This window comes from Ostrea edulis, chromosome 4, assembly GCF_947568905.1.
Source record: "Ostrea edulis chromosome 4, xbOstEdul1.1, whole genome shotgun sequence".
Classification (NCBI taxonomy): Eukaryota; Metazoa; Mollusca; class Bivalvia; order Ostreida; family Ostreidae; genus Ostrea; species Ostrea edulis.
In genome coordinates this window covers 69,090,317-69,105,000 of record NC_079167.1, presented here as the reverse complement: position 1 = coordinate 69,105,000, position 14,684 = coordinate 69,090,317, and the positions used below count along the sequence as shown (strand labels likewise).

Here is a 14,684-nt window from a genome sequence, read left to right as displayed (position 1 = left end):
TGCATAAACCGATACGGAGGAAATTCAAGCGACGACAAACACGAGTGACGGATATGGATGAACAATGGCAATTAGATTTAGCCGATGTCTCCAGCTTGAAACAAGACAATAATGGGTATACGTTTTTATTATGTGCCATTGACGTGCTGTCTAAATATGCCTGGGTCGTGCCTTTCAAACAGAAAACGGGGAAAGAAATGATACGAGGCTTACGACGGATTTTTCGAGAGGGACGTCGCCCCGTGCGCATTCAGTCCGATCAAGGAAAAGAATTTACCAATAAAGAATTTCGTCAAGCCTTCAAATCCATTCATTTCTTTACGACCCGTAATGCCGAAACCAAAGCCAGTATTGTGGAACGTTTTCAACGCACGCTGAAAGCACGCATGTGGCGGTATTTTACAGGCCATAAAACACGACGGTATGTCGATGTCTTGGCCGATCTGGTGTATGGTTACAATCATACCTATCATCGCAGTATCCGGCGAGCTCCTGCTCAAGTCAATGCCAAGAATGTCTTGACCGTATGGAAAACCTTGTATGGAAAACAGAGTGCCGATACCACGAGTCGCTTGCAAGTGGGGGATCGTGTACGCATTAGTAAAGCCAAACGTACGTTTGAAAAAGGATATTTACCGAATTGGACCAAAGAACTGTTTACCATCTCTAGAAAAGTGCCAGGACGAAACGTCTATCGCATTCAAGATGATCACGGGGAAGAATTAGAAGGAACCTTTTACGAGAAGGAATTACAACAAGTGATTAAAGACGATGATGTCTACGAAGTGGAGGAAATCTTAGGGTATAAAAAGCGGCGTGTGGGAAAAAAAGTCATTTCAGAAGTCAAAGTGCGTTGGAAAGGATATCCTCCCAGTTTTGATTCATGGATTCCGCAAGCGGATCTCATTCTGCCATGACCAACCAGTGGACTTTCTTGGGTGAAAAAGTCCCTCGAGCAGAAATTGTGTATTTTGCACAATTATTCCTCTGTTTAACCATCATTATCACCTCGGTAGTCATGTTAGCCATACGCGATCCCAATCGCGATTTTTGGATGGTGACCTTAAGTTCTCTCGTAGGCTACGTCATGCCTAGTCCACAAATGACGTTACCGAGCCCGAGTATAAAACAGGAACGATCTTCTTCAGATTCACCAGTTCACCATGGCTAACACACAGTACGCCTGGAAACAAGAGGGGAAGAAAACGGCATGGTTTGCGGATAAGCAGATGTGTTTGATGCATTGTAAACAACACAAAACGTCCACGCATCCTGTGTACTTGTACAAACGTATACTGATTCCTGATGGTTGGGTGCCATTTATCAGAAAGACTAAATATCAAGAGTTTCGATGGAAAGTCAAAGCCTTCTGGGGATTGATGGGACGACAAGACGAATCCGATTGGACCTTAAATGATAGTCCTTGGTACGACAACGTGAAAGCTTGTCTCCACCATTTTAAAGACATGATCAATGGAGGTTATGATGTAGCCGATTGCTGGGGAACCCGACACTATCTGATGATGCGACGACGCTTAGTCCCGAGACGAACACTAGAGTTGGAAGACTCTTTTCTACAATCGTTGACTTGCGGTGGTGGCCGCGATCAAGAAGAATGAATTGAATTGAATGTATTGTCATGTTGTATGTTGTTTCAAATAAAAATTGTGAAAAAACAAAACGGTGTTGTGTATAAATAGAGAAGAAAACAGAGACAGGGTCTCATTTAAGACATCATGGCTGGAGGAGGAGAAGGGTTTTACATGACTCTGTTGAGTGATGGGTCGATGGAATCGTTTCCGACGAATACGACTGCTCAATTTAAAACGTTATTGCCACACACCATGGACTTAACGGATGGAGAATGGGAAGTCGGATTGACCGAAATGATGTACTCGGCCAACTTACAAAACGTATCGGATAGCGAGGCTTATGTGGACGTTCTCATTCCAGATCCGTATACGAAACATGTCCAAGATCCCAACACTTATAAATGGGAAAGATTTAAGACAGAGAATATGGGCAAAGTCACGATGGCCAGGTGTGAGGTGGTGGTCCCCTGGCATCTGACGCCATGGTCCCATCTCTTTGAGGGAGGGGATAGTTTATTTCCCTTCGATATCATTCGCATTCACTTCCGACCCGGAGCTTATACACAACCTTTGGCGTTAATCAATGAAATCAACGAAGCCTTAAGGAGAACCCTGTGGAAAGTATGGAGCGAGTTAGGGGATCCTAACGAAGAGGGGAACAACCAGATCTTAGTGTATCACCCCGAGTACGATCGTGTCGAGTATCAGTTTAATGGGAGATCACTGAGAGCCACCCCAATGTGCATTCGTTTCCCTACGCCCTTAGCGTACAAGCTAGGTCTGGATAGTGACAAAATGATCCTGGGCGATGAAACCATGACGAAATGGATCAACGTGAATTACTTGGGGAACACGACCATGGATGTCTACGACAATCTGAAAGCTATGTATGTGTATTGTGACATTGTGGATCCTCAAGTGGTGGGCACCAACAAATTGAAATTATTGAGAGTCGTCCCCTGTACGGGTCAATACGACGATCGACAACAAGCCCGTTGGGAACCGATTCGAGCCGAATATTTGAAACTGAGTAAGAAATATTTCGATACCATTGAGGTACACATCATGAATTCTTTAGGGCGTCCTATGGGCTTTTTAAATGGGCGCTCCTTAGTCAAACTTCATTTCCGCAAAGTGTATTGAAAGATGAAGTACCATCGAGGAGTCAGACGCCAGAAAGGACACGGAATCTGGTTTCTCATTCCATGGATTGCCAATGCCATTGTAGGTCAAGCGGGCCAAGGAAAGAAGAGAAAGAGACGGCGTAAAAAGTATAAAAAGCGGGTGTAACCCCTAACGAAGTTCATTTACATCAAGATGCACTACCATAAAGGTTTAATACGGCAGCAGGGTCACGGGCTTGGAGCCCTGCTGGGAATAGCTAGCAAAGTGGCGGGTCCCCTGATCAGCGGATTATTAGGTGGAGCCCCCGCACAACAGCAACAACAACAACAACAGCGTCCTGTCTATCAAGAGAGATATTATGATTACGACCGCCCTTATCGCTCTTATCAGAGGAGACGACGTAGAATCCATCCAACAGAAGAATATGATCCAGAATCTGAAAAGCAGAAGGGAAAAGGATTTTTCACCGATTTACTCAAATCGGGGGCTAAAAGTGCCTTAAAGGCTGCTGCTAAAACAGGGATGGATGTGTTAGATAATAAACGATCACTCAAAGACGCTTTCAAGACACACGGTGCCCAAGCCCTGAAAGAGACAGCAGGGTATGCCCGTAGGCGAAGGTCTCGAAAAGCCCCATCCAAACGAGGAAGAAAAGCGCGCACAGGAATACTCAGGAAGCCTGGAACCACGACCCTCAAAAGAAAACAGGCGGGAAAACAGGTGGGAATACAGGAAGGAAAAGGATTTGTTAAAAGAAAACAACGTATCTTAGCTCGGGGAGGGCCTCATAAGAGACCTAGGAAGCAACCTAGGAAGCGATCTAGGAAGGGAGGTAGGAAGCTAGTGAAAAGGGGTAAGCCAAAACGCTCTCTGGATATTTTCGACTGAGAACCCTATAAAAAGGGGGTGAGAAGGAGACCAGAACACATTTGATGCCAGTTCACGCTGAGTAACACATCGTTCCAATATGATGCACAGAGAATCTTGCGCTTGTGGCACCAACAGTTTAGAACTGTTTAAAGTGCCCCCGACCAACGTCACTTTAGAAGATTCGAAATGGATGGAATATTACCCCATTTCCAGTACCCTCAACTCGGATACGGCTCCGATTGAATTTGAAATCAAAGGACAAGGAGATGAATATCTGGATTTATCCCAAACTTATCTCCAGATGGTATGTAAATTCACGAAAGCCAATGGAACGAATCTCGCAGGAGGCAATTCGACCTCGACCCCCGTGAATAACATTCTCCATTCCTTGTTCAGTGAAATCGATGTCAGTCTCAATGGAAAAGTCATTACCCCGGGGACGGATACTTATCCCTACAAAGCGTATCTGGAGAAATTGTTGTCTTATGCACCCAAGACTCTGGAAACCCAGATGAGAGCCTGTAGCTTGTGGGAAAAAGATACGGCAGGACATATGGATGAGGTCAAATTAGAAGCTCTGGCTCAAACTCCTGTGGAATTTGCAGTAGTGAATAACAAAGTCAACATCGCGGCCGTCATCCCGACTCCCGACTATCCGGATGATTCCAAGAATGTAGGGTTGAGAAAACGTCACGAGAAGATTACAGACAGTAAGGAGATCGTGTTGATGGATCGATTACATCTGGATTTGTTTGAGCAAGAGAAATGTCTCCCTAATGGCTTGGATGTCCGTCTCAGATTCAATCGCACTCGACCCCAGTTCTACATGATGACCGCTGCCGGGAGTAGTGGGAAAGTGGTCATTCAAAGTATGATCTTGTGGGTGAGGAAAGTCAAACCTGTGCCGAGTATCATTAATCTCATCAATCAGCAACTGAGTACTCAAACGGCGAAATATCCATTGAGACGAGTGGAAGTGAAAACCTTCACCATTCCTAGTGGCACCCAATCTAAAATCACCGATCATCTGTTTCAAGGACAGATGCCTAAACTGATCGTGTTGGGCTTTGTGGACAATGCGGCTTTTAATGGGGATAATACCAGAAACCCCTTTCATTTCCAAAATGAGAAAGTCAAGAAATTAGAAATCAGTATCAATGGAGAAATGATGGAAACCCGACCTTTGGAACCTAATTTCACCGACGATCAGTACCTGAGATCGTATTTGAGTCTGTACAAAGGCTTGGGAAAATTAGGCCAGGACTGGGCTCCGGACATTACCCTGGAAGAGTATAAAAACGGTTACACCCTCTGGTGTGTGGATTTCACGAAAGATCAAGAAGCCCAGACGGATAAATTTCATCTCATACAGACTGGGAACTTGAGAGTGGAAGTGCAATTTGCCGTCAACGTGGCCAGGACCTTAAACTGTGTGGTGTATGCCGTGTTCGACAATCTGCTAGAAATCAACAAACAACGAGAAGTCAGTATCGATTACTAAGAGAGAGAGAGAGATGGATACTCAGCAATTGAGAGATGTTTTACAACGAGATTTAGGACCGGCGTTTGCAGGTGTGTATCCTCGAGATGTCATACCTGAGCTGTTACCTCATCACAAAGCCATCGTGGTGAATACAGACCCTCACGATCGCCCTGGAGCGCATTGGGTCTGTTTGTATTTGAGTAGCCCTACCGTCGAATATTTTGATTCTTACGGATTACCTCCCAACCATAAAGACATCCAAGACTTTATTCAACGCCACGGAGAGACTTGGATTCATAACACCCATTGTTATCAAGATTTGAATACGGATGTCTGTGGACAATACTGTGTGTATTTTTTACATCAACGCCATCGACATAGAAGCACCGTACAAGAATGGTTACTTCCCTGGAAAGGCACGGCCTTACAACGCGATCGTTTTGTGGCTGATTGGTTTAAAGAGACCTTCCGAAAACCGAGAACCCATCAAGGACAAACTTGTCAATGTCAAAGACTGAATGTATTGTAAACTATGTTATTGTATTGTTATTGTTCATAGTTGGAGTTTAATAAAACGTTGGAAAAAATCTTGTGGGTTTTTTTTTTTCTTGTCATTGTAATCAGCCATGTCTTTTCAAAAAGAATGGGTAGCCCTGAAAAGGGCTGTTTTCTTTTTCTCTCTCTCTCTCTGTTCTTGGTCTTTTCTCTTCTTCTTCTTCTTCTTCTCTCTTCTCTTCTCTTTCTCTTCTTCTCTTCTCTGTCCCCTCACTGTCTGTTCTTCTTCTTCCTCTTTCTTCTCTTCTTTTTCTGCTCCTCCGGGGGTTGCTGGTGGTCAAACACAAAAACAGGCAACCCGTGTTTATCAAAAAACAATCTCCCCGGAGGCCGCTGCACCACTTCCAACTCTGCGTCCCAGTTTTCCTCTGGCGGGGGCAGATCCTGGCTCATGGGCGGTGGGGGAAGAGCCTCCCGTGAGGCCGGCGGGGCAATCTCTTCGTCCCAATCCTCCTCCCATTTGAAACAATAGTCATTCACTGTAGGGTCTGGTCCTACTCTGCGACTCATATCTGGTTCCTTTAAAAAATCGGAATGCCAGATTTTGACGTTGCGCTCGTTTAAAAAGGCGAGAGCGCGGACGTCCTTGAAAACATCCCCCTACCTCAGTCAAAGATGGCTGACGTCATGTTGATGACTCATAAAAAAAAACACTATATAAATAGGTCACTTGTTACCATTTTTCTCAATCATGTCGTTTGAACGGTACGCGAATGATGAGAAAGATGTACTAGTGTGTGGGTATTGCCGAGGACATTGGAGAACTTGTGGCTGTTTTCATTATAAAAAAGAAAACATCCTGGCCAAACATAAGTGGATAGAGAGCTTGGCAGAGCTGAATTATTGTCCCTTTGTCTATAAATGTTGTAGTCACACTAGAGAACCCTGGCTAAAGTGTAAGTGTCCGCAGCATTGTACCATCACCCCTGAAGAAGAAATAGCGCATAAGGACTGTACCTGTGAGATCTGTCAGGAGTTTAGAGAGCGCTGGACTCAGAGAAAGTTTAAGCCCCAGCTGTTTCAACATTGTCCTTACAGTCAAGAACCCTGGTCAACGTGTACCTGTGAGACCTGTCAATCAGCATGTCGGTGACGGATCTACGAGGAGATGTATTATCTCTACCTTGGGTGGATGCTATTGTACAACAATGTAACTGTTTAACGGTGAAACCTCATGGATTAAGTCAACGTATTGCCGACCGATTTCCTTGGGCTAATCTGTATGCGACCCGACAACCTTTAGGACGGAGAAATTTAGCTATAGAAGCGGATCGAGGAATACCGGGTACTGTGTGTATTATGTCTCATTCTACTCATCCTGATGTGATCTGTTTGTTAGCGCAATGGGATTACGGGAGAGGCACTCAACGGTTACCCCTGTATGCCGATACCCCCGAACAACGTGAACTTTGGTTTCAACAATGTTTACAGGAATTAGGCACTTTGTCTTACCAGACTTTAGCGTTTCCTTATCGTATTGGATGTGGATTAGCCGGAGGCAATTGGACTCATTATAGACAATGGATTTGTGACTTTGCTTATCAGTATCATAAACATGTTTACATTGTCAAGAAAATGTAACTTTATTATAGCTTTATTCTAGCTATTACTTGTAAAAAACTTTATTCTCCCTACTATGTGACTTGTGTTAATAAAACTTAAAAAAAAAAAAAAAAAAAAACTTGTGTGTTTCTTGATTTTTGCAATAAAAAAGTGTCTTTTCAAAAAAGTTGGTGGCCCTGAAAAGGGCCGTTTGGTCCTAAGACCGACTTTCAATGCCTGGTTCCGGTAAACCGGCATAACGGGCACCGTCCCCGGGTGTGTCGCCACTCCTCTAACTGTTCCACGCACGAGCAGCAAGCTGGGCGCTGCCCACATCCCCTACACGTGATACCGGAGTGTACCCTGTCTTGCCAGCAGACAGGGCACTTAAACCAGATAGGAACCGCCCTATCTGCCCAGCCAGGGACAGTCATAGGGTGGTTCGTCGGGGGATGACTTGCCACCGGTGCGTGGGTTGGTCTCGGTGGCGGAGTCCTCCCTGCAAACCGGATGGTAGGTGGTGGGGGTCTTGCAGGGGCTGCTGGTCTCGGTGGTGATGGTGGTGACGTGTCTGCCACCAACAGCGACGGACTCTGGGCTGGGCTGGGAGGTGGTGCGGGGGACGGTGACCTCGGTGAGTACTCCACCGGTGACGCTGGTGAGTCGCTCATCGGCACCGGACTGTATTCCTCAGGTGCCGATGGGATCGCTGGTGGTGGTGTTGTAGGCGTCGCCGGGGAGTAAGGTGGTGGTGGTGAGGGTGGCTGTGGGGCCCGTCGGCGCGGTCTCGTAGCCGTGGACATCCGAGCGGTGCGGCGGCGTCCCCTCCCTTCATACTCTGCCCGCACCCTGCAGATGATCTCACGGGCCCCACTCTGGTCGAAAGGGGAGAAGGTGCTCAGGTCGTTCTCAGAACGCACGACCCAATTCTCCCCTACCCGTTCCTCAGCCACCACTAAGAGCCGGTACCGAAAGCCAGGCAAGGTCTGAAAGTTGTAAATAGGGTCTCTTCTTGCAGCCATTCTTCTTTCTTCTATAAAATAATCAAAAGCTGTGCTGGATCACCAGTGAAGCGAACTGGCGAGCGCGCCGGTATATATCAGGAAAGCGCGGACCTCCTCGAAAACATCCCTCGCTTCGGAGACGAAGCCAAGATGGCGGCCGTCAAAATGGCGGATTTGTGCTTTCGAGTAGAGTGTTTTTTCTCATTGTCTTTTTCTAGACATTCGATATCTGTGCATGGTAGATTTAATCTGATAGATTCTGGGGCGCGGAATTCGTTAAACTTACTTTTATTTTGCTACGTCGCATAGTTTTCAAAGAAACAGCAGTTAAAGAGGTCGAGTCGAGGTTCAATGTTTCTTCACCCCCTCTTTAAAAATTTATTTCTCGACCATGTACATCCCTAAAAACATCTCATAAGGTCTATTCGATAGAAAACACCTTATTTGATTCGATTTTCACTCTACCTTTAGGATTTTCTGGATTCCTCAACAAATAAACCCTTCTCTGAGAGACTCAACCAAACACAGCTTTCGTGTAAACAATTTTATTCATGTCACATATTTCAAATACATAACTCCCACACACAACACCAATTCACATGTCTTTTTAAAATAGGGTCCAACATTTTTTCCATTTCTCGAATCCTGCGTTGAAATCGATATCGATCAGCGGCTACAGTCATCCAGATACTTGTCCGGTCTTCTTCGGGTAACAGATACACTTCATTATGATCCAGATTAAAAGTTACACATTTTCTTGTATTTTGTTGTACATGTGATGAAGATACCGCCCTCGAAGGGTGTCGATCACGCCACTGATGTGCGGCTTTGTTCTCTTTAATTCCTCGGCTACTAAATGAATCAACACTAATGCCTCGGTGTTGATACGGTTCTCGATCAAATGTCTGCATATCCACCAATATTCGTCTAAAGTGATTGGAAATAATACCGCCCGAAGATAGGATTTCAATTTTTGAAAATCTGGCAAGTTTTCTATTTCCTCAATACACTGTAGGACAAATGTTTTTTCGATGTTATCCCTAGCAGTCATGATTTCATAAATGAAATGAATTAAGTTCTTCACACTTTATGTATACTTCTCGAAGCCAGTCCTTGGTGATACTTTCAATCTCGGCGGTTTTTTCAGGCATGCGTTTCTTGAATTCCTCCCCCACGACATAAATTAACATCAATCCCGCATCGTTATAGAGATTGATGTACACCCGGTTCCGTAGATCTGTATATTGGTCCAGAGTCAATGGAAACACTCCCCCTATCAGAAAATTTTTAGCGAATTGAAACACCGTATCGTCTTGCATTTTCTCGACCCATTCTAATGCATGGTTATGCGCTTTTTCTGCGATGTTGTCACTTTCAGCCATGGTTTGTAAATGAAAAAAAATTCCAAAACGTTCTTGTTTTATAACAGGGCAGCCATTCCTTTCATACGAATCAGTTCCACGAATCCTTTTTGTAGACAATCGCGTAAGATCCGATCAATGTCACTCATCTGGTCTGGAAGGTTCTGTTTCAATTCCTCAGCATACAAATAAATCATGAGTAAACGTCCCGTATTGGTATTCTCCGCTAATGAATCAGCAATCCGTTGAAAACTATGTACATTTCTGACCTCCGGTGACATCTGTTGTACAAATTGACGAGCATTTTGAATGAGAGGGTCATGTAAGGCCACGTTCATACATTGTAGTACATAACTATATCCATTCATTCTCGTAGTAGCACTGCCGCCCATAGTGAATAACGAACGTTCAGAAAACACCTGTATTTATAGGTAAAGGTTATGCATCACGTGATCAAGCACCTGCACCGCGTGATCAAGCACCTGTACGTCAACTGGTTTCTACAGTCATTCTTGTCTGACCTTCAGTCATGGATACACGGAGAGTTTTAAGAGCGAGACGCCGCCGCCAGGGAATACAACAAGTGGAGAATTTAACTATAGTAGAAGATTATGTAGACGAGATGGAGATCTGGGACAATTTAGTACAGAGATGTCGCCATCGATTACGCTGGGGCCGATCTAAAAATTGGTGTTTTGACTATGTATTGCGGTCACATGAAACAGTGGAGGATATTTGCCTGCGTTTAAGTGACATGTACCTGAAAAATTCCCCCCTCATACAGTACATGATTTACCAGTTTTACACGTTATTGAACGGCACTCAAAAAGTATCGGGATTTATTCGACTGGAGAAACCACGTCACCGAAGAAGTGTATGGGTATTGTTTTGGGATGCACACTGGATGTGGGAAACCGTCGAAGAGATACGTTTCCCCGGGAGAAGAGCTCGACAATTAGTACAACACATTATATCCGAAGATCATGACTTACACGTGTATATAGAAGAACCTGCGTATGAAGCCGGCCATTTTTAAAAATAAAAACTTCATGCACAGCCCTTTTTAGGGCTACTTTAAACACCAATATAAGTTCCATTCCACTAAAGTCAATGTGTACCAATGTGCACTAGCACGCGCTGGTCGCGAGAAACCGGCTTTTCAAGTTCAATTAGTGCACTAGCACGCGCTGGTCGCGAGATGTTCTAGCTGAAACCGGTTTTTCCAGAAAAAGATGGTGCAACCACGTGCTCCCCACGTGCCCCCCCACGAGACAGAATAGTCTAGACATTTTGCTGGCTATAAAAGCGGAGCCCCAGTGTCAGTCCTCATTCGATCTTCAATCACCTTCCAGAAGACATGGCTCAGAAACAACTAGAATTTGTGGACAAAGCTCAGAAGAAAATAGATCAGCTGGTACAGAAGCAGATGGGACCACAGAAAGACTACATTGAACTGAAGAAAGCTAAGAGTGACGATCAGAAGACTGAACTGGGGAAGACCTCGAACTTCCTGCTCACGTCTCCAGACTACATTGTTCGACAAGAGAAAATGGCCCAGACCTCGAACCAGACCACGAGCTTCAATCTCACGCCTTCAGACCACATTCGTCTACAAGAGAAGATGGCCCAGACCTCGGATTACCTCCCTAGCCAGAATCCGACAGACCCGGGATTAGGCTTCTATTTTCCCGATTCACAGGATGCTACGGGACTGGAACTGGGCCTCTACAACGCTCAGAATGACCCTCCGACCATGAACAAAGAAGACTTTGCGATCATTACCACGACACTAGACGGGATCGTTAACCGCATTAATGTGCTGAGTAATGAGATTGGAAATCATACCACAGTCCTACTGAAGAAGCTGGAAGAGCTGACTTCTAAAAAACCTAGGAAGGAATACACTCCAGATTACACTGCTAACCCGTGCTACACGTGTGGAGAAACAGGACATTGGTCGCCGGATTGCCCACAGAAAACAGATTATCCGCAGACCAGTAAGAAATCGAGGTCAGCAGATTCTCAACAGACCAGCAAGAAAACCAAACAAAAGGATCCTTGCTACAAATGCGGAAAAATAGGACACTGGATTAGTGAGTGTCCAGAAGAACAACTGGAGATAGATGCGATGATTGGGCCCGTACCTGGCTCAAAAACCCCTGTGAAGAGAGAATACAAACCGTTAGAGATGTGGAATCCGCCCGCACCTACTGAAGAACCGCCAAAAAAGAAGAAGAAGAAACTCAGCAGAAAGTAATGGACTGTGCTTGAACTGTTATGCTTATTGAACTGTTTTTATGCTTATTGAACTGTTTTGCATTGTTCTATGCTTGTACCATTGTTCTTTAATAAACATGTCAACTTAAAACCTTGTGTTATTCTTTAGATTTAATACACAGGAATACATAGAAATACACAGGATTTCACTGGATTTTATACCGATTTTCAGAAAATAGCTCCAGGAACTCAGTCTTTTCCAGGAACTCAAAGCGAAAGTAGCGCATAATAGAGCTAAAATTAGACCAGCGGCAATACCCCACCCTATTAACCCGACACCCGCCCTACAACCCCTGCTGGGGTCCGCAAGTTGACCCCGTCCTAGATATTGAACCACTCATCGACCCCCGACACCGCTTGACCGATCAAAAGCCGCCCTTGCTTGACCTCATTTGCATAAAAAGTGCACTCAGTTGAACTCCCTATCGGGAGGGCTTATACTACTAATGGCTTAAGCTGACAACCATTTAAAATCTTACTCCATATTTTCATCATTTTTTATTATTAAAAAATCAATGGTTAAGTCTTGAAAGAAGATATGTTGAGATATTGCCAAATAATATGAATTTAGTTTGACTTTATACCGTATAAGTGTATTTTTAGCAACCGCAAATTTAGCGATCCCCCCCCCCCCCTAATTTATGGGTATATTAGTTTAGCGAGAGTTAATTCTAACGACTTCATAATTCCAAGAAAGATAGTTATTACCTACGATTTGGAATAAATACACGTATCAACACTTCGCACAAGTTACGTCCCTTGTCCGCCATCTCCCGGATAAAAATCGCATTTCCCTACGTTGGCCTTTGTAATTTTCCTATCTGTAGCTTTGACATCTGTTATTTTCCCATCAATTGCAGTCAACTACAATAATGCCCCAGATTGGGGCAACCCATTAACTTATATGAAAACTTGGTAATTGGCTAAAGTGCAAAGTAATAACATCTTACATTTGGTAAGGTAAAGAAGGAAAACTTGGTTTTTCACCGATTGACCTTTGGCTGACCCCGCAAAGGGACGTAACTCGCGGCGAAGTGTTGATACGTGTTAGCGATATTCAATTTTAGCGATCTCAACACTGTCGCTAAAAATGCCAAAATTAAATCCTCGCTAAAATTCTACTTATTCGGTATGAGGAAGACTTAATAACAAATGTGATGGATATCACTGAAGAGCAGCACTTTCTTTTTCTTCAGGGGCTATTTAGACTATAAGAAGTTGGTCACCCATTACTGGCCAGAGTTCGGAAAAAACGGGAAGGAGAACGTGACTGTTGAGATGTTATTGAGTCACCAGGTAATGATAACTGGCTAGTCATTAAATCTACCAAATACTTAGCTCTTGGTGGTTAAGGCAACAACATTGGTGATCTCTCTCTCTCTCTCTCTCACAGGATTAAATGACATCAAGAAACTTACCGCATGCAAAAATAATCGGTCGACAAAAATTACGATTTCCGTCCACGAGCGCACTTACGTTTCTCTTATGATTATTTATCGTCTAACTGTCTGTTACAATTGTTCTATATCATGTATTTAAGGCAGGACTGTATATTACAAATGTTATATATCACGTATATAAGTCAGGAATGTCTATTACAAATGTTCTATATCACCATGATCACGTATCTAAGGCAGGACTGTCTATTACAAATGGAACTATTGATATCAGACTTCTCCGGAAAGACCCAAGAAAAGTTGAAAAGTTTCTGGAAGACCAAAGACCGATCTGGACTCCAGGTATAGTCACTACTCGGATCGAAGATCCGTCTTTCATCTTTTCAAGCTTCATATTCAGTAGAACATAGTCAACTTTGGTCAGACCGTGCGTCAAGCTTTGTCAGCTCTACCTAAATCAGACTATGATAACTTCGTATCTTACAGGCGAAGTACGAAGGAGAGAGGTCAGGTGTTTTATCTTATGTTATTTGCATTGAATTACATGTGAAATTGTGTTTCAAGGTCGAAATAGGCTATTAGTATACCTTCCAATTTCGTTTTAACAAAATTAAGGATGTATACTCTACATCACCATAATGGCTAACTTCCTTTTAAAACACGAATTACAATATATATATTAGCAAAATTTGTGTATTCCTTTTAAATTTGATTAGCTAGATGGGTAGCTCGGTCGGTTAACGTGTCGCCTGCTGAATAACTGCAACAATGTAGCCCTATCCAATTTTTTTTTATTCTGACGTTTTCGGGATCTCCCTAAAAAAAAAAAAATCAAAAAAAAAAAAAAAAAAAATCAGAGAGGGCTACATTATTGCAGCTACCTGCTGAACTGTAGATCGTGGGTTGAAGTCCAGGAGGGGTTTTTAATTTTCAGATTACTCTACTAAAACTGCATTTTTTGACCAAATAAAGTAAATTTGAAAGTTTTCAATTTCAAACTATTGCTTCACATATCCTCCACTTTCCATCTATACCAAATTTCTGTGGTGTAGCATGTCTCCTTAAGATTAGCTTTCTTCGGATACTGAGGTTTTATCAAAAGGATTGTTATCTCCATTAGCGAGAAAGAGAAACCGTGAAATCTACAAGGTCGCAGGTCTGTATCGTGAAATTAACCGTGAAATCTACAGGTCGCATCTCTGTATCGTGTTTATCAGAAATGTTAATGTATGGTAATTTTGAGTCTGAAACATGCCAGCTGACGGGGAACATTTTGTTTGTTGTTTTTAATTGCCAAGACTATGATTCGATTGTGAATCACAGTCTTCTTCAATGAATGTGTGTATATATATATATATATATATATATACACACACACACACACACACACACACAGAGTGTATAATCCTCTTTGACAGGTACCGCCTATTCCTACCATGTAATAACGTTTGGAATGTATGTCGATGTGTTGTTAAGGA

General features: G+C 43.5%; 1 protein-coding gene across 3 annotated transcripts in view; it reads left to right on the top strand.

Moving 5' to 3' along the window:
* Positions 1-14,684, top strand: part of LOC125671923 (uncharacterized) — a 118,734-nt gene that overhangs the window by 58,939 nt on the left and 45,111 nt on the right. For all 3 annotated transcript variants that reach the window (XM_048907909.2, XM_048907908.2, XM_056163624.1), the window contains exons 4-6: positions 13,006-13,105; positions 13,443-13,548; positions 14,625-14,684. The exon at positions 14,625-14,684 is cut by the window's right edge and continues 63 nt beyond it. In XM_048907909.2, the coding sequence (XP_048763866.2) occupies positions 13,006-13,105; positions 13,443-13,548; positions 14,625-14,684 (266 nt within the window). The remainder of the gene's footprint in view (positions 1-13,005; positions 13,106-13,442; positions 13,549-14,624) is intronic.